This window comes from Bubalus bubalis, chromosome 7 (genome assembly GCF_019923935.1).
Source record: "Bubalus bubalis isolate 160015118507 breed Murrah chromosome 7, NDDB_SH_1, whole genome shotgun sequence".
Classification (NCBI taxonomy): domain Eukaryota; kingdom Metazoa; phylum Chordata; class Mammalia; order Artiodactyla; family Bovidae; genus Bubalus; species Bubalus bubalis.
Window position 1 is genome coordinate 3,080,447 of NC_059163.1, and position 27,280 is coordinate 3,107,726.

At 57.3% G+C, this 27,280-nt stretch overlaps 1 protein-coding gene across 2 annotated transcripts; it reads right to left on the minus strand.

Moving 5' to 3' along the window:
- TRMT44 (tRNA methyltransferase 44 homolog) lies at positions 1-27,280 on the minus strand. Of its 2 annotated transcripts, XM_044945577.2 has the most exons (12): positions 26,999-27,279; positions 26,580-26,965; positions 24,323-24,437; positions 21,529-21,748; positions 19,098-19,166; positions 17,905-18,012; positions 16,795-16,866; positions 12,426-12,532; positions 11,266-11,449; positions 8,682-9,099; positions 6,338-6,454; positions 1-677 (listed from the first exon to the last, which is right to left on the minus strand). In XM_044945577.2, the coding sequence occupies exons 1-12, from the start codon at positions 27,232-27,234 to the stop codon at positions 445-447; spliced, it is 2,265 nt and encodes a 754-aa protein (XP_044801512.2). In that variant the 5' UTR covers positions 27,235-27,279; the 3' UTR covers positions 1-444. The 2 variants fall into 2 exon arrangements, with proteins under 2 accessions (XP_044801512.2, XP_006075918.3); XM_006075856.4 differs by having other exon boundaries at positions 26,580-27,280.

The window sequence follows — 27,280 nt, forward strand, 5'->3', positions numbered from 1 at the left end:
TTCTGTGTAAAACTGTCAACAATTTACAACAGAAGCACATCATCAGGATTTTTTTTTTCTCCTGGAATCAAGAGTCAACAGTATCTGAGGGGCGAAGACCTAGCACAGGAGGAAGCCGGCCCCCAGGCGGCTAGTGGTGGGGGGTCGGGGGTCGAGAAGGGCCGGCTCAAGTCTTTCCTGCACCTGAGGCCGTGGCTCTGCGACTCTTCGCGACCCCATGGACTGCAGCCCACCAGGCTCCTCCGTCCATGGGATCTTCCAGGCGAGAGCACTGGAGTGGGGTGCCATTGCCTTCTCCGGAGGCCGTGGCTCTGCCTGCTGTAAAGACGCAGAGCAGGAGCGACGCCAGCATTGGGGCGGAGGACGGGGGAGGATCGCAGGGTCTGCAGAGCGTGGTCGGATGACCTCCACCGCGGCCAGGACGCAAGCCCCCCGCTCGGCCCCTCACAGAGCCGGCTTTTTCTTCTTGGTGCGGGGCGCCGGCCGCAGCTCCCCAGGCCCGTGGGCGAATGGGCAGCAGTCCGCAGGCAGGACGCAGCCATCGGGGTGATGAGCGAAGAACCAACAGATGCGGGTTTTGAAGGTGTCGGAGGACGGCCTCCGCTTCGCCTCCGGTTCCTCCTGCTTCCGCGGCCTCTCCTCCCTCCAGTCGCGGATGCGCACGCGCCCATGCAGAACTGGGGTTGGAACAAAGAGAAGAGACGCGGCAGAGTTAGCTGCGGGCCGTGGGCTCCCGGGGTGGGGTGGGGGGGCGTGGGGTGGGGCGGGGGTGGGAGAGGGCTCTGTGGGTGCAGGCGTCCCAGGCTGGGGGCACAGCCCCCAGGAGGCGTGGCAGGGGAGGCAGATCGAGCTCCTTACCCGCCTGAGGCCTGCAGTCCCCCCTAAAGTGGAGCCGGAGGCAGGGGTGAGGGGGAAGGAGGGCAGGGTGGAAGCGCGGGGCTGGGGGTGGTCAGGAGGAGCTGCCAGACACCCTGGGGAGAGGCGAGGAGCCTGTGCCTGAGACCCTGGTGATGACAAGACCAGAGTGACCACAGAGGGCTGGGCAGCACGGGTACCAGCTCGAGGGACGGGGCTAAGGACCGAGCGACCACGAGCATGGTCCTGATACGGGCAGGACATCGGGACATCTGCGAGGCAGCCCTGGCCCCGAGGACTCACGGCCACATCACAAACAGAAGGCGGAGTGAGACGGGGTGGGGTCCTTTCTGGCCGGTGAAGACCAGGGGAGAGGTTTACAACCAGAGAAAGTCGGGGCTCGAGGCAGCCCTGTGGCGGGCGCTGGGTGGCGGAGTGACCGCAGAGCTGGGTGGCTGAAGGGCCCTGGGGAGGGGTGCGCCCGTCAGCTGACCATTGCCTAGCAGCCTCCTGAGCTGGTGCCCCGACTCACGGAAGCTGCTCCGAGGGCTTCCACTGGCCATCACCCTGTCCCAAGTCAACATCCCCACAGAAATGGGCTGAAGTAGCCAAGCCCTGGTGGTTTCCCCTGGAAGCGCTAAAACCACGTGGAGACACAACGGCTCTGGGAGAAATAAAGGCCGCTCACTGAACAAATCTGGCTCCCCAACTTCTAAGGAAAACTTCAAAGTGGGAATGAAAGCTTGAATTTCCCCTGCAGATTGCCTCCTGTTATTGCAATAATGGGACTGCCTGTCTCTGGAGACTGATGATTTATTAAAACTGACCCTCGAAGCCAGAGGAAGGAAGCGCAGAGGCGCCTCTGTGTGTGGAGGACACAACGAGGGATTCAGCCTCGGCACGGCCGACAAGCACCTACGAAGGGCCAGGCAGGCCCCACTCTTGGCGGGGCGGAACAAACAGCTTGGCTCCCCGGCCTGAGAGCCGGGCAGGAAGCCACGGCCTTCATGGTGTGCCCACAGCAGCCCCTCCTGGTGCAGCCAGGAATGACATGGCCGGCCGGAGCAGGGTGCCCGGGGCGCCCCCTGCTCCACACACGCAGGGGGAGCCCCGGGGCGAGGCGCCCCCAAACTCCAGCAGTGTGCATCCGAAAGACGGGGGCCCCTCACTGCCTGGATGGGGTGCAAGGCACCCCCAAACTCCAGCAGTGTGCATCTGAAAGATGGGGGGCCCCTCACTGCCTGGACAGGGTGTGAGGTGCCCCCAAACTCCAGCAGTGTGCATCCAAAAGATGGGGGGCCCTCACTGCCTGGACAGGGTGCGAGACGTCCCCAAACTCCAGCCATGTGCATCCGAAAGACGGGGGCCCCTCACTGCCTGGACAGGGTGCGAGATGTCCCCAAACCCCAGCAGTGTGCATCCGAAAGATGGGGGGCCCTCACTGCCTGGACAGGGTGCGAGACGTCCCCAAACTCCAGCCATGTGCATCAGAAAGACGGGGGGCCCCTCACTGCCTGGACAGGGTGCGAGATGTCCCCAAACTCCAGCAGTGTGCATCCGAACGACGGGGGGCCCCCTCACTGCCTGGACGGGGTGCGAGGCGCCCCCAACTTCCAGCAGTGTACATCAAAGACGGAGGTCTCTCACTGCTTAGACGGGATACAAGGCACCCCCAAACTCCAGCAGTGTGCATCCGAAAGATGGGGGGCCCTCACTGCCTGGACAGGGTGCGAGACGTCCCCAAACTCCAGCAGTATGCATCCGAAAGACGGGGGGCCCTCACTGCCTGGACAGGGTGCGAGGTGCCCCCAAACTCCAGCAGTGTGCCTAAAAGACGGGGACCCCTCACTGCCTGGATGGGGTGCGAGGTGCCCCCAAACTCCAGCAGTGTGCATCCGAAAGACGGGGGCCCCTCACTGCCTAGACGGGATGCAAGGCACCCCCAAACTCCAGCAGTGTGCACCCAAAAGACGGGGGGCCCTCACTGCCTGGACGGGATGCAAGGCACCCCCAAACTCCAGCAGTGTGCATCCAAAAGGCGAGGGGCCCCTCACTGCCTGGACAGGGTGCAAGACATCCCCAAACTCCAGCAGTGTGCATCCGAAAGACGGGGGGGCCCCCTCACTGCCTGGACAGGGCGCGAGGCACCCCCAAACTCCAGCAGTGTGCATCAGAAAGACGGGGGCCCCTCACTGCCTGGACGGGGTGCAAGGGCCCCCAAACTCCAGCAGTGTGCATCCGAAAGGCAGCCTCCCGCCCCCATCCCTGGACAGGCTCAAGAGAAATTTGGGGGAAGACAGTGAGGGGTTTGCTGCAACCAAAAGTAGGGACAGACCCTGGCGTCCAGAAAGCGGCTGGTCCCCGCCCCTCAGGGCCGGCAGGCTTGCAGCAGGCCCTCCACTGACCGCGTTTCTGGAGCCGTCCCTGCAGGGTCGGGAGAAGGGGTCCAGACAGGACTCGTAAGGCTGGGAGAGTGGGTGCTCAGGACGAGGGGCGGCCCCCGAGAGGGCAGAGGCCAGAGGCCAGGGCGCCCCGGGGCCGGGATGGCTGATGGCCCCTCCATCCCCCAGGACATGGCCGCCTCTGTGCCCCCCACCCCCTGCCTGGGCAGGCCTGTGCCCTGCGTGTGTGCCCCTCCAGCCAGCTCTCGGGCCAGAAGCAGCCTTTCCCCGGGTGGAAACATGCCCTGATTTTCAGGGCGTCACAGGCAGGAAACGGGCCGTGCCAGGTCACTCTCTGCCCACCCGAGCCCATCGCCTCCCGCGAGTGCGAGCCCTGCGGACTCACGAACCCACAGCTCTGCCCCTCCACCATTTCTGACCACAGACGTCGCCTGGACCAAAATATCCTGAGGAAACGGCAGGAGGTCTCCCAGAAACTCTCTGTGGTGGTTTAGTCGCTCAGTCATGTCCGATGCTTTGCGACCCCATGGAGTGTAGCCCGCCAAGCTTCTCTGTCCATGGCATTCTCCAGACAAGAACACTGGAGTGGGTAGCCTATTCCTCCTCCAGCAGATCTTCCCGACCCAGGAATCGAATGAGGGTCTCCTGCATGGCAGGCAGATTCTTTACCAGCTGAGCTACCAGGGAAGCCCCAGAAACTCTCTGCAGAGGTAAATTTACTGGGTGCTGGGGTGCGCGCGGCAGCACCCGTTCTGGGGTCTGTCTCAGCCAAGTGACCAGCCCCGCCCCCGACTCATTGGACACCCTGGGCTGGGGACTGCCCTCCCTAGCTGGGTCCGCATCCTCAAGGCTGGGCGAGGACACCAGCCCGGCCCACGAGAGGCTCAGCGCAGGCGGAACTGAAAGGTCTGAAACTGCCTTCACCTCCTCACTCGTGTAACCGTGACTGGAAAACCAGCCATGTTAGTTAAAAAAAAAAATCTACAGAGAAAAGCCTGAGCTCAGGCATATTTATTGCGTGACTGGGAGCAGCATGTTTACTGGCACTCAACACCCAGGCCTCTGACTCAAAAGTGTTTCCAGAAATAAATGAATATGCCCCTCAATGCCAACCACACAGAAAGCAATCATGCACACGTGTATTTATGATGGGGGAAAAAAGACACGATTTCATGAAATCAAACCAAAAGTGCACCAGGAACAGCAGAGGGCAGAGTAGCGCCCGGCATGGTGATTTTTAAGCCGCTGAAGCTCTGTACAGCAGAGCCCGGCCAGCGGGGACGCCCCCGCATCTCCACTCACCAGTGGGCTGCCCGCCACAAGCACCCTGGAGCCGCAGCTCCTCCGCAGACCCCCCCACCCTTGCAGCAGGAGCGCTTAGTCCAAGTGGAGATGAAAACAGCCCCGGAAGGCCAGCCAGGCCACCCAGAGGCACCGCGGGCATGACCACCCGCGCGCTCCTCCTGGGGGTGCTTAAGGGCTGCGGGAGGAGTCGGAGGTTGTGCTCCAGCCCTGCGCCTCCCCCCACCCACCCTGGCCCCATGCTGCTGCTGCTGCTAAGTCGCTTCAGTCGTGTCCGACTCTGTGCGACCCCAAAGACGGCAGCCCACCAGGCTCCCCCGTCCCTGGGATTCTCCAGGCAAGAACACTGGAGTGGGTTGCCATTTCCTTCTCCAATGCATGAAAGTGAAAAGTGAACGTGAAGTCGCTCAGTCGTGTCCGACTCTTCACCACCCCATGGACTGCAGCCCACCAGACTCCTCCGTCCATGAGATTTTCCAGGCTAGAGTACTGGAGTGGGGTGCCATTGCCTTCTCCATCGGCCGCATGAGAGGACCACAAAGGCGGGCTGGGAGGGGCACTCGCCCACCCCTGGGGCTTGGATGGCTGCCCGTGTCCCGGCTCGGGACCCACGGGCCCTGCCCCCTCAGCTCAGGGCCCTGTGTGCAGAGGTCTCAGGAAGCCAGGCCCTCCTCCACATGGTCACAGGGGAGTCACCTCGCCCTCGCCGGTCAGAGGCCCAAGGGCCGCAGCCTGCCAGCCCCAACCACGCCCACCCCCTGCCCCTTCCCACACGCTGCTCCCTCTGCCCGAAACGCTTCTCCTTGTCCCGCTTGGCACGACCAGCGCAGACGCCGCGTCCTGAGCGCAAGTGTCCCTGACAGGCCTCCCTGGGCAGGGACGTCACCCATGACACAGGGCAGCGCAAGGAGACGCCCACTGACTTCAAAGCCACACACGAAGTACTTAGGAGTGAAGAGTACGCCAGCTGCGGTGTGCTGTAAGATACTTCCAGAAAAAAGAAAGTACACACAACCAACCACGGACCCCCTGGCGGAGGGGTCTGCAGAAGCCCCCTTGTGCGGCTGAAGGTAAACAGGCCTCCTCTGAGCCCCGGTGCCATGTACACATCTGTGACACACCCCCAGCAGACCGCAGGGAGGGCGGGGACTGCTCCCCACCCTGCAGAGCCCGCAGCCGGCGTGGAGGAGACTGCGGACCCGGGCCCTCCTGCTGCTCGCCTGGAACCGGGGGCGGCAGGGCAGGGCTGGCTGGGAGCTCAGGGTGCTTCCAGTCTACAGGCAGCCAGAGGCCAAAGCAAAGCAGGTACCCGAGCGCCACCAGAAATGCTCCAAGACAGGAGGCCCCACCAGCAGGCTCGTCCCTCCAAGGGCGAAGGGGCGCACCCTGGACAGGGTGGGGCTGAGCCTGGGGCCAAGGCAGAGGCCGGGGGCATCAGAGAGACAGCAGTGTGACCCACGCACCATCCCCACGTGAGATGTACATGAGGGAGCCACGATCTGGCTCCAGACTCCTCTAAGATGGAGTCACTTCCTCAGAAAGGGGACGGGGGCCCCCCAGGGCTGGAGCTGGGGCTGCAGGGCAGAGTCATTCCTCAGGAAGGGGACGGGGCCTCCCCAGGGCCGGAGCTAGGGGCGCAGGGCAGACAGAGTCATTCCTCAGGAAGGGGACGGGGCCCCCCCAGGGCTGGAGCTTGGGGCGCAGGGCAGACAGAGTCATTCCTCAGGAAGGGGACGGGGGCCCCAGGGCCGGCCCTGGGGTGCACAGCCGCGCCTCACCTTGGAACACCTGCGGGCTGTTCCTCAGCAGCGTCTGCAGGCCCCCGCACTCCCGCTTCAGCCTCTGCAGAGTCTCCCGGTCCAGCTCCCCGGCCACCTCCGCCAAGGACAGGCTCCCTGTGGGAGATGGGGTTGCCCCCAAACATGAGAGCCGTAATTGAGCCCGCAGCTCCTCTGCGGCACACAGCCAGTCGGCCCCTCCACGGAGCGCGGCTCCAGCACGGGCTGCCACTCAGGGCCGGGAGGGCAGGGCCACCCACCAGCGACCCCCAAGCCCCGCTGAGAGGATCAGGGGAAAATTAAATGCAGGCCCAGACAGTCCTTGCTGCCCCCGGGGCTGCCCCTCAGGGGCTCCCCGACGCAGGCTCATACACACGGCCCCGCACGCTGCCTCTGGCTAGCCCTTCCACATGTGTGTGTCCCGACCGGACCTCCGGGGCCAGCCCACTCCCTTCCACCCCATGTGCCCTTGGCCAGGCTGTGGAGGGCAGACACCAGGCCCTGGGTCAACGAGCCCTGGAGACAGACCTACTCACTGGTCATGCAGGGCTCAGACACACGGGGGTACTGGGCCCGGGGTCACCAATTCCAGTGACTAAGGTGGGGAGCCTGCAGCTCTGGGGCTAAGGGTTCCCCTGCCAGCACCAGGCAGACTTCTCACTGCTGGCCAGGCAGCCAGAGCGCCCCAGGGTGGGCCGACCCTCGAAGACCTACATGGGGAGGGGGGCTGCCTGGCTCCCTGCCATCTCCAGCAGGCGGGTGGCCTGAGACCCCATCCCTGGAGCCACCACCACCCCGTACCCCCGCACGAACCCAGGAAGAGACCCCGTGCTCACTCACTGACAGGGCGTCCCACCCCAGGCAGAGGCCAGCACCTCTTGCGCGCAATCATATAAAAGGGCCCCCAGAGGAGCGGGCCGTCCTGGGAACTAAGGGTCAAAGGCCTTACTTTCAGCGTCGCCCACAGGCCTGGAGGCTCTGGGCCCTTCGAGACCCCACGTGGAGCCCACCCCCCGATTCCTCCTTGTCCAGCCTGGCCTGCCTCTGCAGGGTGCCCCGAGGAGTGGGTGCTGAACCCCAGAACTCCTCAGAGCCCCCGGGCCTCGTCCATAATTACCTTGCGGTCAGCCACCTGAACTGGGCCCCCAAGAGGCTCTCCTGGCCAGACGGCCACAGGGTCGGGGATCCCTGGAGGGGACAGGCTTGATGGTGCTGCCACGTCGCACAGACACAGGGGATGGGAGGGGTGTTGCGGTGAAGGAAGAAACTCGGGGCTATGCCCTCCATGTCGGGGGCCGGGGGAGACCTGCTGTTCACCACCGCTGGTCTGGCCCAACCACGGGGCCAGCGGGCAGCACCCCCGACTGACGGCGGGGCCTCGGCCTCCTCCCCGAAGGGCGAGCACCCCGCTCCCGGGCAGCCTCACAGAAGCCTCCAGTGGCGACAGGCGCCTTCCATCAGCCCGTCTGAACACTCCTGATAACTAGATCCCTGGTTCTTTAAGTGAGGAAGTCAGTGTTACTCGCTCAGTCGTGCCTGACTCTTTGCGACCGAACCCAGGTCTCCTGCACTGCAGGCAGATTCTTTACCAACTGAGCTACAAAGGGAGCCCCCTGGCCCTTTCGAGAGCCACAGATTCCAGCACGCTACTCACCCTATGAGAGCAATCAGATACAAACGTCTCCCTTTCATCTCTGGCAGCCAGCAACCTGGCTTTCTGTTTGTATCATTTCAATAAATAGAAAACAAGGAGCTCTGGACCCTGAGACTTCCCCGTGACCTCAGCTTCCTCCTCTGAGGCACCAAGGTTCTGTGTGTTAATAGAACCACAAGGAAGAGGGTTTTCTAATGAGCTTGTGAGAAGCCTCACCGCTTCCTTAAAATACACTTAATTTAAAAAGACCATATGGTTTCATGGTGGCTCAGATGATAAAGAATCTGCCTGCAATGCAGGACGGAGAAGGCAATGGCACCCCACTCCAGTACTCTTGCCTGGAAAATCCCATGGACGGAGGAGCCTGGTGGGCTGCCGTCTATGGGGTCGCACAGAGTCGGACACGACTGAAGTGACTTAGCAGCAGCAGCAATGCAGGACACGTGGGTTCGATCCCTGGGTCAGGAAGACCTCTTGGAGAAGGGCAACCCCCTCTGGTATCCTTGCCTGGAGAATCCCATGGACAGAAGAGCCTGGCAGGCCACAGTCCATGGGGTTGCAAAGAGTCAGACATAGCTGAGCGACTAAGCAGATGTACACACGTACATATAGTTTCACACTCGGTCTGAAGAAGAGAAGAAGGAAGGAGTTCCTGCCTGGCACCCAGGGGAAGCTGGGGCTGGCGGTTACCTCCTCGATTCCAGGCCTGCACACTCCCGTCTGCAGGACTTCTCCTTCCCAGCAACAAGTGCGCCACTTGCAAAACCACTTGGTCCACAAACTCTCGAGGAAGGGCGGCGCAGTTCCTCAGGCGCTCGGCTTTCTCCCGGGGCTGAAATCCTGACAGCCAGAGTCCTTCTGCTGGGGCTCTGGCCCCTTGCTGGCCAGCTCCAGCCTCCGCTGTGTGTGTGGGCTGGGCGTCCAGGGCTCCATGCCCCTTGGGGCCAGGGGCGCTGCTGGGAGTGGCCTCAGGGGGCGGAGGGGCAGGACCCCCGCTGCAGGGGCTCCCGGGGCAGCCCCGCCTGCTGTTAATGTAGCGGGTCCTCTCCTCATCCACGGAAGCCTCTCTGGCAGGCGGGTATGTCCTGGACTTCCCGATGAGACAGACCTGCACGTGGAGAGCAGAGAAGGGCTTTAACAGGTCCCAGCGCTACTTCCCCACGTAATTCTCTCATCCTGGAGAACAAACTCCTCAAGGCTTAGGGACCTATGTTGACAGGAATCCTTATTTTACAAACAAATACCAGCATCAGTGACCTCAAAATAAGCAACGAACAGCAAAAGCCCACAGAAAACCTCACTACTCAGACTCCCACGGCACCTAACAAACATACAGACCAAGGTCGCCTTTACTGAGCCAACCGGTCTCGCCCCATCTTGAACACGTTGATGTGTCAGCCCTCACTGCGCACCCCCCGCCCCACACACAGAGCCTGACGGGAACCCCCAGAGCCTCGAGGGGCAGCCTCGCTGGTGGGGGGGGTGCATGTGTGCCCCCAGCAGAGCGCCGGGCACTGCGTGGATGCCCTGTTCACACTGCACGTCCCCCCCATGCGGCCAGACGCAGGCTGCCCTGGAGCAAGAGGACCGGTCTGCAGATGCCGCCACGGGGACGGTGTCTCTGGACGTCCTCCGCGGGCCTGAACCTGATGGAAGTGCCTCCGGTCACATCGGAGCCCTCACTGCTCTGCAGCCGCGCCACCCGCCGACTGTGCCGCCCCGGGCAGGTGACGAGCTCCGTGCACGTGGAGGGAGAGCGCTGGACCTGTGTTCAGTCCTTGATTAACGGCTGCTGCGTGTGGACACCGAGGCTTGCATCCAACCCCCGAACCAGCAATCTATATGAAAACTGAGGCTCCGAGAGGTTGAGCAAGGGCCTGCGGTCTCCAGCTCCCAGTAACGGCAAATGCAAACACTGGAACTGTAGGATCCCTGCACATACACAACCCAAGCTCCGTGTGCGTTGCGTGCTAAGTCGCTTCACTTGTGTCCGACTCTTTTGCAACCCCCCGGACTGTAGCCCACCAGGTTCTATCCATGGAATTCTCCAAGCAAGAACACTGCAGTGGGTGGCCATTTCCTTCTCCAGGGGATCTTTCCGACCCAGGGATCGAACCTGGGTCTCTCATGTCTCCTGCATTGCCAGGAGGGTTCTTTTACCTCTGGCGCCAACTGGGAAGCCCGAACGCTAGCCAAATTCAATTCTAACCTCAGAAGGCTGTGACTTGCCAAGATAGAGGGCATTTGACAGGATGACACGAAGGCTCTAAGGTGAGTGCTAAAGGACGTTTCCAAAACGATTCTGAGCAGCGATAGCGATGGTGTGCCTGAAGCCGACTGAGGGGCCAGCGCCGCCTGGGGCTGCCGCTCCTCCCGGCCTGGCAGCGCCGCCTGGGGCTGCCGCTCCTCCCGGCCTGGCAGCGCCGCCTGGGGCTGCCGCTCCTCCCGGCCTGGCAGCGCCTGTGCCGCCCTGAGTGCGCTTACAGCAAGTGGTGGGGCCCAGAGTTAAGCTCCATCTCCACCTCTCACCGCTGTCAGGCCGTGAAGCTGAGATCTGGATGATGGGCTTTTGTGTGTGCGTATTTTTTTAAAAGCACTGACAATCTAGAGTCTCACGGAAGAAAGTGATCAGAGGTTAACATAAATCCGATGTCAACACTTGCCCTGACTCCCAGAGGTTCAAGCCCCCTGAGTGGTGAGCAGGTCGGCCCCGACCGTCTGGCAGGATGACAGGCAGTGCAAGGGTCAATATCTCCCTGGACAAATTCATTTCAAGTAAATCTGAATTAATGAGGCTTTTAAAGAGGAAAATTTGAAATTATTCTTAAGTTTGGAAGTAATTTGAGCCCATTATTTGGGAGTCTAAGTCCATGGTGTTGCAAAGAGTCAGACACGACTGAGTGACTGAACTGAAGTCCAAACTTAAAGCATTCAGCCTCCGGCACCACTGAGCCCACAAACCAAAGCCAAGCTGACCTGACTCTGGGAGGTGCCCGAGGGCCACTCGCCGCCTTTGGGGAGGAGATGGGGACCAGGCGAGGGCTCCTGCAGGGGCCACTGGCCTGGAGACGGGGGTCCAGAATGCCTGTGCGGGAGGGACCGCAGACGCAGCGAGCCCCGGAAGCCACTGGCGCCATGCTGGGGGCCGCCGGTCAGAACCCACACCTCTGGGCATCACCGACTCGTCTACGGGTCTGTGACAAGGACGGCCTCACGCTTTCCATCTAAACGCCACACGTGCCCGCAGAGGACAGCCCCGGTGGCCGGCACACACCCGCTTGGTGGAAGGGATCCGAAGACAGTCCTCCTCCACGTGGAAGCCGCAGGCCGAGCCCACCTCGGTGATGAAGTCCAGGTACCCTCGGTACTGCGTCTTGCTGCTCTGCGTCCGCTGGAACTTCCCGACGAAGTCAAAGAAGCAGCAGGGCAGGACGAAGAAGCGGCAGTCGTAGGAAGACCTTCAGAGACAACCGGCGACACGGATGCTCAAAGTCCCGAACAGGCTCGGTGAGGAAAATGCCGCGGAGCCGCACGGCGGTGGTGTGTGCGGCAAATGCCGCGGAGAGCCACATGGCTGCGGTGGTGTGTGCGGCAAAATGCAAATGGTGCGCTACTGGCTAGCGGTGCTTTTCATATAAAAAAAGGAATCCCAGCTTTCCTCAGGTCAGATTCTACAAACAACGTGCACAGGACCTTTTCAATAGAATATGAGTGTAATTACTTTTATAAAAAATGTGATCATCAGCTGGAACCTAACACTTGCTGATGCACTTGGAGACTGCGGCTGTGGACACGGAATCTCAGAGGCAGGCACCACAAGGTTACGGCCTGCTGCTTGGCCTATGCTGCTCTTAAAAAGTCCACATTACGCTTCGTGAAATAAAGTCGGACAGAGAAAGACAAATACTGTGTACTATCACTTGTATGCCGAATCAAAAACAAACCGATAACAAAGCAGCAGAAAATAACAAAGGGGCAGACTGACAGATGTACAGAATGAAGCGGTGGTCACCATGGGGACAGCGGGGTTGGCGGGGGAGCAAGGCAGGGGTGGGGGAGAAAAGAGATCCAGACGACTCTGTAAGCTAAACGAGACACAGGATATGCTGTGCAGCACAGCATTTCATGATAGTTTATGATATAAAATATTCTATATTTATGGAGAAGGAAATGGCAACCCACTCCAGTGTTTTTGCCTGGAGAATCCCAGGGACGGAGGAGCCTGGTGGGCTGCCGCCTATGGGGTTGCACAGAGTCGGACATGACTGAAGCGACTTAGCAGTAGCAGCAATACACCATCATCTCGACAAGGTGAACTAGCCACGTTTAAGTGCTCAACAGCCACGAGCAGCCAGAAGCTATGGGTCTGGACAGCGAGACTGAGGCAACGGGACATCCCCAGCCACCACGGTGCCAAGAGGCCCACCAGCTCACCTGGCCGCGATGACTGGAATCCATGGCGTCAGCTCATCAGAATGGTTACCGATGAGCCAGTCGACATCAGGGAAAAGGGTCTTATCATTTGGTGTGATTGCACTTTCCTAAAAGAAAGACACAGAACAAGACTGAACGTCTAGTCCATGAAAGCAGAGCACGGGAGAAGACAAAGGCCACAGCCCCTGCAGAACCGCAGCTGCCCGGAGCAGGTCTCAGCCCCTCGGGGCTGTGGGTCTTCACCTGCGAAGGTAAAAAGCTGGGCCAGGAGTGAGGAAGGCATGTGCCCAGCCCAGGCTCGCCTGAGGGTATAGGAAATGGCAACTTCGAGCATCATTACCCGAGGAGCGACCACCACCCTTCTGAATGCGCATGAGCTGCTCATAATTAAAAACACCCTTTTACATGAAGGAGATGGGGGACACGTGAACTGCCTTACTTTTGGCAGAGGATGGGGGCAGGGAAGGCTTCCCAGGCGGCACTAACTGTAAAGAAGCTGCCTGCCAACCAAGAGATGGATGCCAACCAAGAGACGGGCGCCGACCAAGAGACGGGCGCCGACCAAGAGACGGACGCCGACCAAGAGACGGACGCCGACCAAGAGATGGACGCCAACCAAGAGACGGACAACATGCGGGCCTGACCCCCGGTCAGGGAGAGCCCTGGAGGAGGAAACGCGACCCCGCTGCAGCATTCTTGCTTGGACGATCCCCAGGACAGAGCAGTCTGGAGGGCTGCAGTCCACAGGGTTGCAAGAGTCGGACACGACTGAAGCGACTTAGGAGTGCGCACACGGGAGCAAGAAATGGCCTGCAGAGCGAGCAGAAAGCAGGGAGGTCTGAGGCTGACCTGATGCGTAGCCTGATGCATTTACACAACCTCGACAGTCCATCAACCCACAGTCTGAAGCGCATCAATGAAAAGAGAAAGCACAGGAAGAATTTATAGACCCAGTGTACAGCAGCCTTTGCTACTAAAATACGATCTTGTGTGAACACTCGGGCAGCAAGCTTTTACCCATGGAACAAGCATGGTCACCACTGGGATGATTTCTGTGGTTAAGCTGGGAACAGCTTGTTTTTATGATTGAAGAACTTTCAGTGAACACCTATCCCTTCTGCTAGTTAATTAGCAGGCCTTCATTAATTACTTCATTAATTACTAAAGTCAACAGTCTCAATAGTTAATCTGTCAGTAAGAACTGGAGAGACAAAAGAGTCTATACAGCCACTCAAAATCCTAATTTTAAAACTGAAGAACACAGCCCCCAAGGCAAGCAAGCAAAGCCCCACCTGTTTCAGAAAAAAGCTTTAATTGAAAATTTGAATATAGAAAACTGCAATAATTCTTTTGAAACAGAGTTTTACAAACAAAATTAAGACATTTTGTGATCATCACACTGCTGTTATCAAAAGCACATGTTTTTTCCTTAACCATCTCTAGCTTACAATCAAATGAGGCATCAGAAAAAAAAAAGCTGTATCACAGACTTGGCCTCTGAGTGTCCAGACTGCACCTGTTCATGGAGATCACTTGTTTACTAGGAAACAGACAAGCATTGAGCACTTGTGTATGGACACACACACACACAAATGGGGCATTAGCTAATAGCTAATAATAATAAAAAGACTGAAATAACGCCATTTACAGCAACATGAATGGAACTAGAAATTATCATAGTCAGTGCAGCAAGTCAGATAAAAACAAACATCAGGTGGGATCACTTACATGTAGTATCTAAAATACAACATAAATGAACTTATTTCCAGAACGGACAGAGACTCACGGACACAGCAAACGAACGTATGGTCACCAAAGGGGAACGGGGCGGGGAGCGGTAAGTGATGGGTTTGGGATTAGCGTGTACAGCCCACTGCGCACACAGCAGATAAGCAACACGCCCGCTGCACCCACACTCCACACCCCGCAGCAAGCCGTAACGGGACAGGGCGTGGAAATATACACAGCAATGACCGAATCCCTGGACTGTACAAAAGAAACTAACCCAACATTACCGTTCCCTGGACACTCAAGACAGTAAAGAATCTGCCTGCAATGCAGGAGACCCGGGTTCAATCCCTGGCTTGGGAAGATCCCCTGGAGAAGGGAGTAGCTACCCACTCCAGTATTCTTGCCTGGAGAATCCCATGGACAGAGGAGCCTGGTGGGCTACAGCCCACGGGTTGCAAAGAGTTGGACATGACTGAGCAACTAACACTTTCATACTTAAACTTGAAAAAAAAAAGGCCCCCAAAGTCAAAAAAGTAGAATCCTCTACCTGTCCTGCAAGGGGCACAGCATGCCGGCCAGCTCCCATAGAGACAGGACTTGAACAGACAGCCTACTCAACTGCTATCTGAACTTTCCACGTGAAGAAGTTATCCTGCTTCCTCACCTGGGACACATGGGATTGTGATATCAACCATGTTACTCCCTTAGCTTTGATCATCAGCCTCGTATTGCAGTTCAGAGCCCAACTTCATTACCTGTGTAAGAATATATGGTCCGTGTATGCATCTGCAGAGCCCCCCTAGCAGGAGTCCGTTCCCTGCTTTACCGGAGTTCTTCAAACCTGAGGCTTTTTAGATGTTCTCATGTGTTGTAATGTATGAACATATCCCTGTTGCTAAGTCATGTCTGATTCTTTGCGACCCCATGGACTGTAGCCTGCCAGGCTCCTCCGTCCATGGGATTCTTCAGGCAAGAATCCTGGAGTGGGTTGCCATGCCCTCCTCCAGGGGATCTTCTTGACCTTGGGGTCGAACCTTTGTCTCTTGCAGAGCAGGGAGATTCTTTACCCACTGAGCCATCAGGGAAACCCTGTTTGACTATATGAGCAAGTGCAAACCCTCGTATCATAAAGCAGAGTGTAAATATATAATGAAAACCTGAGCAAGTAAAGAGGTGTCGAGCAGCTGCAATAAATGGCACTTCCTCCAACCTTTTTAATTTTTGGCAACAGTACTCTCACCTTTACAAGAAAGGCGAAGAGAAAATACAGCCTTGAGAACTTTGTTTTCTATTCACAGGTGAAATAATATATTGGAGATTTGTTTCAAACACAGTGAGGCTAATGCTGGGGCTATGGGGGAGGGGAGATGAGACAGAAGAAGCACTGCTGAGCTGGCCCCTGAGTTTCTGGGATTTACTACAAGCTTCTCTCCACTTCTACAGGTTCCTGACGTCCTCCACACTGAAAAGTAAATGCTTCTCCCACTTGTCAGTCAGCGTCCTGTCCTCATGCAGAAGAGAGGTGGTGTCCTCGCCACAGCCACGCACCTTATCAGCTCGGGGACGAGGGTCTGGAGGCGATGTGGGTGTCTGGCAGCAGAAGCCCCCACGGCACTCCAGAGCCAAGGACGGAGCCCCAAGGCCAGGCGCTCCCCTGCTGACCTGGAGGTCTGGATGAGAAGCCAAGGCTGGGAAACGCTGGAGCCCAGACCTGCCAGGTGGGTGCTATGGGGGAGATTCCCACCTGCCTGCCCCCAAGAGACCTCCCTGTCTGACAGCTTGGACCTGCTCTGGACCTCGGTGGGGCTGACTGCAGCCCTGCGGCCACAGCTGAGACCTGGCCGCCAGACAGCTGGAAGCCATCATGCTGCCTCCACGAGACATCCGCACATCCGCAGGCCAGCCCTGCCCGCACCTCTGTGCTCCCTTCCTCTGACTCCCTGACAACTTGTCCCTACCTAGAGGCCTCTCCTGGCTACCCTGCTCAGAGCAGGACTACCCATGCTGCCCCCAGCCCTGACCCAGTCCCTGCAGGGAGGGCACCCACTGCCAAAGGAATGTTTCAGCTGCAGCCTGCGGCAGGCTCCAGAATGGATGCCCCCAAAGCAGCTGCAGAAGACCCGGGGCCAAGACAGCACCTTCACTCCGGAGGCCAGCACCCTCCCTTCAGTATAACCGGAGGCAGGGGAGTCTAAGGGGACATCCTCTCTTCAGTATAATCGGAGGCAGGGAAGGTCTAAAGTCAGTGTCCCTCTTTCAATATAACCGGAGGCAGGGGAGTCTAAGGGGGCGTCCTCCCTTCAGTATAATCGGAGGCAGGGAAGTCTAAGGGGGCGTCCTCCCTTTAGTATAATTGAAGGCAGGGAAGTCTAAGGGGGTGTCCTCCCTTCAGTATAATAGGCAGGGGAGTCTAAGGGGGCATCCTTCCTTCAATATAATCAGAGGCAGGGAAGGTCTAAAGTCAGTGTCCCTCTTTCAATATAACCGGAGGCAGGGAAGTCTCGGGGGCATCCTCCATTCAAGCCTCCGAGCAGGGAGCCGAGTGTGGACTGCTGCGTTACCGGCACCTCTGACTGGCCCCCCACACAGACTCTCTCCTGGAAACAACCACACCGGGGACCGCCTGCTGAGCCAGTACCTCCAGGCGGGTCTGGGGTCCGTACATGTCCCAGATTTTTCTTCTTCGGACGTCTATCCCTCGGCCTGGATGCTGAAACGATGAATTTCAAGAACCAAAGGTTAAGGTGGGAACGTCGTCAGGAATGAGCGAGAACAAACCAAATGCCACGGGGACGGCTCCCTGAGAGGTGCAGGGCCCCGAGCTGCTGAGAAACAGATGCTTTCGGCCCGGGGCCCAGACACAACCCTGGCTACGGCGCCTTCACGAGGTGAGGCCTGGAGACACCGCCAGGCTCACTCGCAGCCCCGGGCGACACGCCTCCCTTAAAGGGAGCTGCCGCCTCTGCGCTCAGCCAACCTCAGCTCCGGGCCCGCCTCTCGTCCAGCCCAGACAAGCCCTGCTCCGGGGTCCCGAGCACCCAATGCACCCCGACCACCCGCAGCTCTCCCCGGGCCCCACCCCCGGCTCCCAGTCACTATGCGACGTGCTAACACCACAGACAGGCTGTTCCAGGGCCCCCAGACTCTTTCTATCAAGCACCTCAGAAGGCGGCCCTAACAACCTCACCCCAAAGTCCCGCAGGCGAGGACACGCGTGTTCGTCCACAAGGCAGGACGGTACGGCCCTGGGGGCAGGGGGCAGTGGGCACTGCCACCTGTGTGCCCGGAACCTCTCCTGGGGCCAGGGCAGCTCCCGGTTCTCACAGCCTCTGCTTCACAACCAAGAAAATGGCTGCAGAACTGAGCATCACAGCTTCACACGTGTGTTCAGTTCACAGGCGCTGGCCCGTCCCCTGAGCTAGACCCCAAGCAGAGCTGCCCTCGCCCCTTCCCCTCCCCGCACCTTGAAATGCTGGGTTTTACAAAGAAAGCACCAAAAAGAACACCCCTGCTGCTGAAAGGGTGTCATTCACAGGCCGCCTGTCCCCGAGGACCCTCTTCTCGTCCAACGAGGCGGCTGCCTCACCCTCCCATGGACAGGCTACCTCCTCGACAGCGTCACCAATAGCCACTGCACCTCTGACAGCCCAGCCGCCTCCGAACCCAGGTTGCGCCGGCAGAGAAAGGCCTCGTGCTGGATGTGAAGACGCCCTAGAAAGGTCTAGAGACGGCCCCCAGCGTGCTTTACCCCCTCGCTGCTCAAGATGTGGACCAGGAGGCCGTTCCCGCAGCCGAGGTCCACGAAGGACTGCCGGGCGGTCTCTCCCCGTTCGGCTCTCTCTTCCTCCCAGAGGATCTAAAGTCAACAGGAAAAACAAGGTCAGTCTGTGGTGCGCTCTGCCCCGGAGTAATTCACACACAAGGCCACGTGGGACTGCAGTGCCCTCCCAGGAGAGGCGGAGAGGCCTCCGGGGCTGGGGCCCCACACAGGTGTCGCCCAGGTGAGCAGAGGGAGGTGGGGACGGCCCCCCGCTCACCCGAGGTGGCGCGCGCACTGGACCTCCTCGTCTCCCACCCCGAGCCCACGCGCGCGCGCAGTCAGCTCTGGGCGGGAGTTTTACAGATCACTGTTAGTTCCTTCCGGACTTCTTTAAGTTCTTCCGGTTTTGTATACTTTGAGAGGCCTTATTACTTCCAAGACTGAGAGAATTACAGTTGAAAGGAATCCAGAGATAGTCTAGACATTTCTAGACATTTCATAGATAAGGAATCCCAGACTATCAAGCTAAAGGGTGTGCCCACGTCCAGGTGGTCAGCAAGCTGGCCAGGAAGGCCATGAGCCTGAGTCACCTGATGTGAGGGTGGAGGCAGGAGCTCGTCAGATGGGCCCCCCAAGGGCTCCCCAACGCCAGCTGGTGCCTCCGTGTTGACTAGTAATTTGGAAAAAATCGAATTCCTGTTGGTTCACAATCCAAACTTGTTCTACATTCACACAAAAGCACCATGTAAAACTTAAAAAAAAATTACACGTGTATTCAACCTTGACAAGTGAAAATCACTCAGTCGTGTCCAACTCTTTATGACCCCACGGACTATACAGTCCATGGAATTCTCCATGAATACTGGAGTGGGTAGCCTTTCCCTTCTCCAGGTGAATCTTCCCAACCCAGGGATCGAACCCAGGTCTCCCGCATTGCAAGTGGATTTTTTACCAGCTGAGCCACAAGGGAAGCCCAAGAATACTGGAGTGGGTGGCCTTTCTCTTCTCCAGGGAATCTTCCCAACCCAGGGATTGAACCAGGGGTCTCCTGCATTGCAGGCAGATTCTTTACCAACCAAGCTATCAGGGAAGCCCAACCTTGACAAACAGAACTATAAAAACCCTGAGCTGCCGCAGGCAACCCTCCACCCTTCACCCACTCAGGTCACATACAGTCTTACCAGCAGGTAGGCAGCAATAGCCACATCTTCATATACAAACTTCTCAGGGTCAGTGACTTCAGGCCACACCTACAAAATTATCAAGAGCATCTGTAAATTTTCACCGTACCTGTGTACCAGGACACATGGAGAGCAATGGAGTTCAAAGCAAGATTTCAGAATAAAGACACTTAGATGAGGCCACTGGACATCAAAAGAAAAGGCTCAGCTACGTTACCTGCACCCCCCACCCTCAAAGACTGAGTCTGATAAACAAGGAATCGAGGGGTGGGGGTATCAAGGAAGCCAAGGAGCAGGGGTCATGGGGACAGGGGTCAGAGCTCCATCCTGTGGTCTGTTGGTGTCTTGCTGTCATTCGCCAGGAGTGTCCCTCAGCTGTTTTGTCCCTATCTCCCTATTTGTAAAGCAGGGATAAAGATTACGACCTAACGACCATGCAGGATGACCGTCAGGTTCCCTGAACCTAGAAAACACTGGCTGTGCAAGTGTGAGATCTCACTGTAATACCAGTAATGTGCAGATGAGAAAAAAACCAATGGCCAATGTTAAAGTTCAGATTTCTGTTTCCAGTCTAGAGGATTAGACAGCTCACACACTCCATCTCACCAAGCACAATTTAAAAAGTTGGAAGAAGAAAGGAGTGCCTCCGTGAAGGTTCTAAATAGCAGGATAATGAAGGACTACTAGGCCAGGATCTGGGAGGGAAGAGGGGGGCACAGTGAGGTCAGCCAGCCTGGGACCAGTGCGTGATCCCCCAGGAATGAGCGGGTACTGCTCAAGCCTGAGACTTGGAGATGCTTTGTTATGCAGCAACAGCATATTAAGGATAAGGCGATGGCACCCCACTCCAGTACCCTTGCCTGGAAAATCCCATGGACAGAGGAGCCTGGTAGGCTGCAGTCCCTGGGGTCGCAAAGAGTCACTGAGCAACTTCACTTTCATTTTTCAGTTTCATGCATTGGAGAAGGAAATGGCAACCCACTCCAGTGTTCTTGCCTGGAGAATCCCAGGGACGGGGGAGCCTGATGGGCTGCTGTCTATGGGGTCGCACAGAGTCGGACATGACTGAATCGACTTAGCAGCAGCAACAGCATATTAAAAAAAAAAAAAAACAAAAAAACACTGCAGTGATAAATCGTGATTACTTCTAGAAGGGAGGGAGGCACACCAGGAAGAGGACAAAGGAGGTTCAACTGTCTGCACAGGCGCCTCGGTTCCAGACCCCACAGCAGAGTGAGTCCCACAGCAAGGCGCTCTGCACATGTGCACTCAGTCATGTCCAACTCTGCGACCCCACGGACTGCAGCCCGCCAGGCTCCTCTGTCCACGGGATTCTCCAGGCAAGAAGACTGCAGTGGGTGCCATTTCCTACTCCAGGGGAAGTAAGGTGAGCCAAACAGACTTTTTGGTTTCCAAGTGCATATGAAAGTTACCTTTAAACTATAGTGTAGTGTATTAAGCATGTAATATTATTACGCAAAAAAAAAAAAGTAGGTTTTTTTTTAAAAAGTAGTAAAATACTTTACTGTTGGGACTTGTTGGCAGTCCAGTGGTTGGGACTCCATGCTTTCACTGCCGAGGGCACAGGTTCAATCCCTGGTCAGGGAACTAAGACCCCCCAAGCGGCATGGTGCAGCCAAAAAAAAAATTTTACTCCTAAAAAATGCCAACCCTCATCTAAGTCTTCAATGAGCTGTAGTACTAACTTCAAAGGTCACCATGATCACAGGTCATCATGATAGATATATTAATAGTGAACAAGTTAGAAATATTGGACAAATTATTACCAAAAACAGACCCAGACATACAAACTGAGCAAGTGCAGCTGGAAAGCAGTGCCTGCAGACCGACCGCGCACAGAGCCGCCACGGAGCTCCAGTCTGCGAAAAGCACAGGGCCTGCACAGCGCGTGCGCCGGGACACGCTCGCAGTGCTCTCTTTCTGAAGCGGGGTGTGAATACACGGAGGTTTATTGTTATCTGCCCCCCCACACATTTTAGATATAAAGTTTTAACATTTTATAAAATTGATATCCTTTTTGGAAGTATATGCTTTTGTACTTTAACTTTTCACATATTTTCTCCAAATGTCTTTTTCTTTATACTCAAGAATTATGGCAATTTAGTAATTAATTTAATATTCAATTATTTTTAACTAAAAAGACTTCCCTTTTGTTCTCTTGAAAAAAAAAAAAATAACGTGCCAAAAAAAAAAATTCTTTTCCATAACATAATTGCCAATGTTTTTATGGTTTAGTATGTCAAAGTACAGGCTGTAACGGGGAGCCACAGGTGGGTATATTTTGACTTAATATCTGTGTCTCTATGAAATTGAAAGGCACACAGGAAAAGCGACGTTAGCTGCAGTCGTCTGGTGCGTCACCTCTTTTAAATGGGGGTGGGGGGTCCCAGACGTCTTTCCCCAGAATCACCTTGACCATGTCCTTGTACTTCTCTTTAAGCGCCTGGTAAGCCGTGCTGTACTTCATGATGGAGATGAGGGACAGGGTGCTTTTGAACCCACTCTGCCTGCTCTCCACACACCACCTGGCCAATCTGGCCAGCAACTCTTCTCCAAGCCAGGTGGGTTTGGGATACACAGTGCCATCTGAATGCCATCGTTCTGGACAGAAAATTAAAACAGATATGAACCTTTGAAAAATAAGAGAAATATGAATAAGCAGAGCTGGTTTCAGGTCTTGTTTTTAAACTCTACATTTATTTACCAAAAGAAGACAGAAGTTAAGGTAGCTATCTATGACTACCAAATATTGTACCCAAAACACAAAACAATCTCCAACTAGCTACAGAATTTTCATCCTCTAGAGAAAAACACATTTAAAAAGCAAAAAGAATTCCTCCTCTCTTGCAAATGTTGTTCAACATGCATTTACATATCTTAACAAAGCCCGCTGGAAGGAGGGCTAAACAACAAGGCTCCTCTCACATCCCACTCAAATGCTAACCAGCCAGATTCTCGCGTGCCGGCGGTTTAATTTTTCTAAGTTTTATACATTTCACATGGGCAACCCAGATACACAGATCTGGTTCACCAAGTATTTCCTGGCCAGAAAGGCGATGCTCAGTCACCAAACTGAGGACATGCAGGCAGTCGCTGGAGCTCCCAGTGCATGTTGACCCCTGTGCGTCCCCACCAGGAGCGTGCAGGGCGGCTACGGCCTGCTCTGTCCAGCTCGCTGCGTGACCCGGCCCCAGCAGCACCTGGCCAGGGCACGTGCTCAATCCCGAGGACGCGGGTCAGGACAACATATCCTCTGGGGCTGTGATCCAGGCAGCACCATGCAGGGGAGAAGTGTCAGGATTTTCGGGCTACAGTAAAGGAGGTGGTGTTCAGTGGGGGCCCCCAAGAAGGAGCAGACGCACAGGCAGCTGGGTGGGGCGAGCACAGTGTAGGCCTATGGGAGGGGAGGCCGGGCAAGGGGTCCCCGGCTGGGGAGAGCTGCGCTGTCATGCAGCCCGTCTGGTGATCTGTCGTGTCAGGCTTTTGCCACCAGGCACGTCAGAGGACACAGCTCACTCTCGTAAGAACCAGGAGCCGAGTCTCCACTGAGAGTCGCAACCAGGTACGCGTCACCAGGTGGGCGGAGAGAGGCGGAGAGGGGCGGGGAGGGGCGGAGCAGGCCTGGCTGCTCCCTTCTTCCCTGCCCTTCGGAAGCGATCCTTCTGGATTCACTTGGGCCCTTTCCCTCCTCTTCCTGGGCCTCGTGCTCTCTCCCATGTGACCCCGGGGCCCCCATAATACCTGTCACCTGCTCAGGCCTCGGGGTCATCCCCTGCCCACGCTGGTACAATGGGCACAGCCCTGCCCTGGTCAACGAGGGGACTCCTCTACCTCTGCGATTGGCAGCACTGGCCTCAGCGCATCCACCTGTCTCTGGGCCTTGCTGACCCCCGGGGCCCAGTGCGACCACATGGTGGGGAGACCACAAATCCTGCTGAAACGAGGCACTGACCAGGAGTGCCGGCCCCACGAAGGCAGCCACCAAAAGTCCATCCATGCTCCACTGAGAAGGGCACACATCCAGCCCCACCGTGACCCGCGCCCAGCGGGGCAGCAACGGGAAGCATCAGCCGGTAACGGTGTGGGGTGGCCAGCCAAGCACTCAGAGCTCGTGGAGGACGGGGCCGATTTCACCACGTCAGCCACACTGGGCACCTGCCGCAGCCAGGCCCCCGGCCGGGCTTCCCCACCGGGGCCGGCGGACAGTGGGCTCCAGGGCTCACCCCCCAGCGCCTGCATCAGCACCTCCAGGCAACCCCCAGGGGCACACACGGCTCTCCCCGCGGGTCTGCCCACACTCTCCAGCGGAGAGGAAGGGGCCCTCAGGGAACATTTAATACCTGTCAGGAGGCTCCCTGCCGGGGCAGAAACTGGGCATCCCACCCAGTGTCTGACCTCCACCAGGTCCCTGGGAAGCCCGGCCCAGCCCCCTCCCCAGGGGCTCACAAAGTATTAGACCTGTTTCAGAGGTGAGAAGAGTCGGGGTCGGCCACGACACTCCCAAGGTCGCACTGCTGGGAAGGCCCACGTCTATGAGACTCCCAACCCCAGCTCTCCCACTGTGCCCTGGGCTCTTCGTGAAACCACGCGCACAGCTCATGGTTAAACAGACACGCTCCAAGGGCTGTCGGGGAAAAAGAGACCCATGCAGCTCTCCAGGCAGGAAAAGAGCAGAAGAGCAACGCGTGATCTCCCTCTCCTCTGACTTTTCCATTTAAAAAGTACCAAGTGGAAGTAAACCAAATTTCATACTTTCCGGACAGGGCCAAACACCATGTGGATTTAAGGGAACAGAGTAAACGGCTGCGTTTAGAATAAAACATCACTGAATGCTCACTACGTCTAAGACCATGTGAGCCTCAGCAGGAAACACAAAAGGATGCTTCCGCCTACCCCCGTTACCAAGGTGTGAGACGTAACAAAATAACAGAAGGATTGTGTTTATTTGAATTCGGCACTACAACCAGGTGCTGTGAAGCATCAAGACTACCCGGAAAGTAGGGGCCAAAGACTCCAGCCAGGCTGGGACCACCAGGATGTATCAGGGTAAAACATCGACCAGAAAGCAGAGCCCACAAACCCAATCTGCCTGAGGGCGAGTCCCTGTAGCTCCTTGGGGACCTAGAATCTTTCAGCTGCCCAAAGAAATCACTGCTTGAAACCAGAGATCATTGAGAAAGAGGAATCAGTTATCCGGTACTTACCATTCTCCTTCGCTATGACTGAGCTGAATTTGATACACGTTTCTCATCTTAACCTTTAAATTCCCTTCATCATCCTCTTCCAAAGGTAAAAAAGTTACAGCTCCATTGAGGATATCTGGGGAGAAAGAAGATAGGGATGATCAATTAAAACTGCTTAGTTCAGGGGCACAGGAAGTCTTAAAAGCACAGCACTGAATCCACCCCCATCATTGTGCCTTCAACCCCCAGGGCTTTTCCCCACTTGACTGACCACAGTGACTATCCTGGTCATGGCTGTATCTCCAAGCCTAGCCTGCCCCGCTCTTCACCGAGACCCACGTGAGCATGCAGACATCCACGTCTGAAGGCCTTGTGAGCATGGATGTGCTCATCCCCGCAGGCCGGGAGAATTCAGCTCAGTCTGTCAGTCGGGTCCGACTCTTTGCGACCCCATGGACTGTAGCACACCAGGCCTCCCTGTTCATCACCAACTCCCGGAGCTTGTTCAAACTCATGTTCATTGAGTCGGTGATGCCATCCAACCATCTCATCCTCTGTCATCCCCTTCTCCTCCCACTTTCAATCTCTCCCAGCATCAGGGTCTTTTCAAATGAGTCAGCTCTTCGCATTAGGTGGCCAAAGTATTGGAGTTTCAGCTTCAGCATCAGTCCTTCCAATAAATATTCAGGACTGACTTCCTTTAGGATGGACTGGTTGGATCTCCTTGCAGTCCAAGGGACTCTCAAGAGTCTTCTCCAACACCACAGTTCAAAAGCAGATCTGTAAACGGTGCTGAAAGCCGAGGGCTCCTAAACAAAGTGTGACCATGAGGATTAGAGAGGGTCTCCAGGATGAGGGGACACCTGGGAAGAGGCCAGCAGTACTGGGGGGCGGGGGTAGAGGTATGCCCACCAGCGACTCAGCATCACGGCTTCTGGACAGAGCCGCGTCCAGAGCAGCCCACACCCTAACACCCAGAACCTGTGGCCACACAGTGTTACACAGCAAAAAGGGACCTACAACGTGCCAGGGTTACGGTGCGGGCCTTCGGAGAGAAAGAGGGTACCCTGGATTGTGCGGGGGCGGGGGGTGCCAGTCTAGCCATGAGGGCGCCAGAAAGCTGAGAAGTGTGTCCAGCTAGAGGCAGAGGAGATGCAGCAGCAGGAGAGGCCACCGAGGCTCGAAGGCCGAGAAGGATCCGGCGCGGCCGCCGGCTCTGGCATGCAGGGAGGCCATTTTCCTCATCCCTTTCACTACTGGAGGCCTCCTGACCGCTCATCGTCCCGCCCTCCTTCACCTTCTCCCCCAAGCCTTCCAGACAACACTCCAGTCAACAACCCCATCCTCTGTGTTAAGGATCCACATTTCTACATGCCCCCTCCATAAACAATCTACAGCCTCCCTAGGGCATCATGAATTTGAGCAAACTCCGGGAGATGGTGGAGGTCAGAGGAGACTGGCATGCCGCAGTCCATGGGGTGGCAAAGAGTCGGACAAGCCTTAGTGACTGAAGGACAACAAGGCCGTCGTGAGGAAACAGGCAGACTAGGTGCCTTTAGTCCTTTTCACTTACTGACTGCTTTTTAACCCAACCACACCCCCTGCCAAAGATGCTCTCCTGGACCAAACTCTAGGCCTGCTCCTCTGTCTCTAGGGTTCAGCCATGGCCCATGAAGGCCAGAACAAACACTGTCACTGTTCCAAGAACCCAAGGCCACACCCCGAGCGTGACTCTGGGCCCCCTGAAGTGCCCACTTGGGAAAACTCAAGGCTGACAGAAGAACAGACTGTTCCAGCCCATACCTGAAGATGGGGTTGCTATGACCCCGGCTTCTGTGGGAGGGGAGGACCTAACTTCAGAAGGCACCAGTTAGCAAACCCCCGATGGGCTCTGCATGACCTATCCCCCACCTTTCCTGCTTTTTGTTAATGTTTAACCTCCCTCACAACACTGCCCCATTCTCTTCTTTCACTCTCCCTGTAAAATGCCCCATCACTTCTTGCACTAAGCAGAGTGGAGTTAGGTTCACGCTGGACTCTCCTCCCTGCCTTAACACGCCTGCGCCTTCTCTGAGACCCCCATGGACTGTATAGCCCGCCAGACTCCTCTGTCCACGGGGATTCCCAGGCCAAGGAGACTGGACAGGAGGTTGCCATTTCCCACTCCACCGCCTGACCTCCTATCACCAATTAAAACCCATCCCTGCCACCGTAACTTGTGCCTGCCTCTGTGGGGAATCTCTTGACAAACTGCCACTATCGGAAACACACTCTATACCTTGCACGACCATTTCTCTCCTCGGACCACGAAGCGGGCAATGCAGATTCGTTTTGGGGATGACGGTTCTGAGCACCAAGTCGAGCTCGCGCCGACCCTCCGGCGGCGATCCTGCCCCGGAGCGGGTGAGGAAGGCTAGCACCTCTCGATTGTCGCCGGCGAGGCTCTGAGCGAAGGCGTCCCAGAGAGCACCCAGGTCGGCGGCGGGGAGATCGCCCTCCAGGGCTGCAGCCTTGCCGGGTTGCCCGGGGGTCCGTGAGAGCTGAGTAGCGGCGGCGGCGGCGGCGGCGGCTTCCCCGGGCTCCTCCTCTGGCTGGCGCCGGCCCTGGGCCTCCTGGCGGCCCTGATCGGGGCCCACGCTCGGTCCAGGCCCCGGGCCCGCGTCGAGGGAACGCCAGACGGGTCCCGGCCCCGCGTCGGGCCCACATCCCCCCGACTCCGCAAGCCTCTCGGGCTCGGGGCCTGCACTGGGCCCGGGGTGGGTGTGCCCGGTGTGGGGCAAGGAGACGCTCCGCCGGGCCTCCAGGCGGACGCCACACAGCCGCTTGTTGGCCACCTGCGGCCTCTCCACCCACACGGCCACCGCCGCCCAGAAGCCGCCCGGGAGCAGCCGCGAACCCGGGTCGCTCACCGCAACCCTACCAACCTCAGCCATCACCAGCCCTAGGCCCCCCGGGCTCAAGCGGCGCGCGGCGATGACG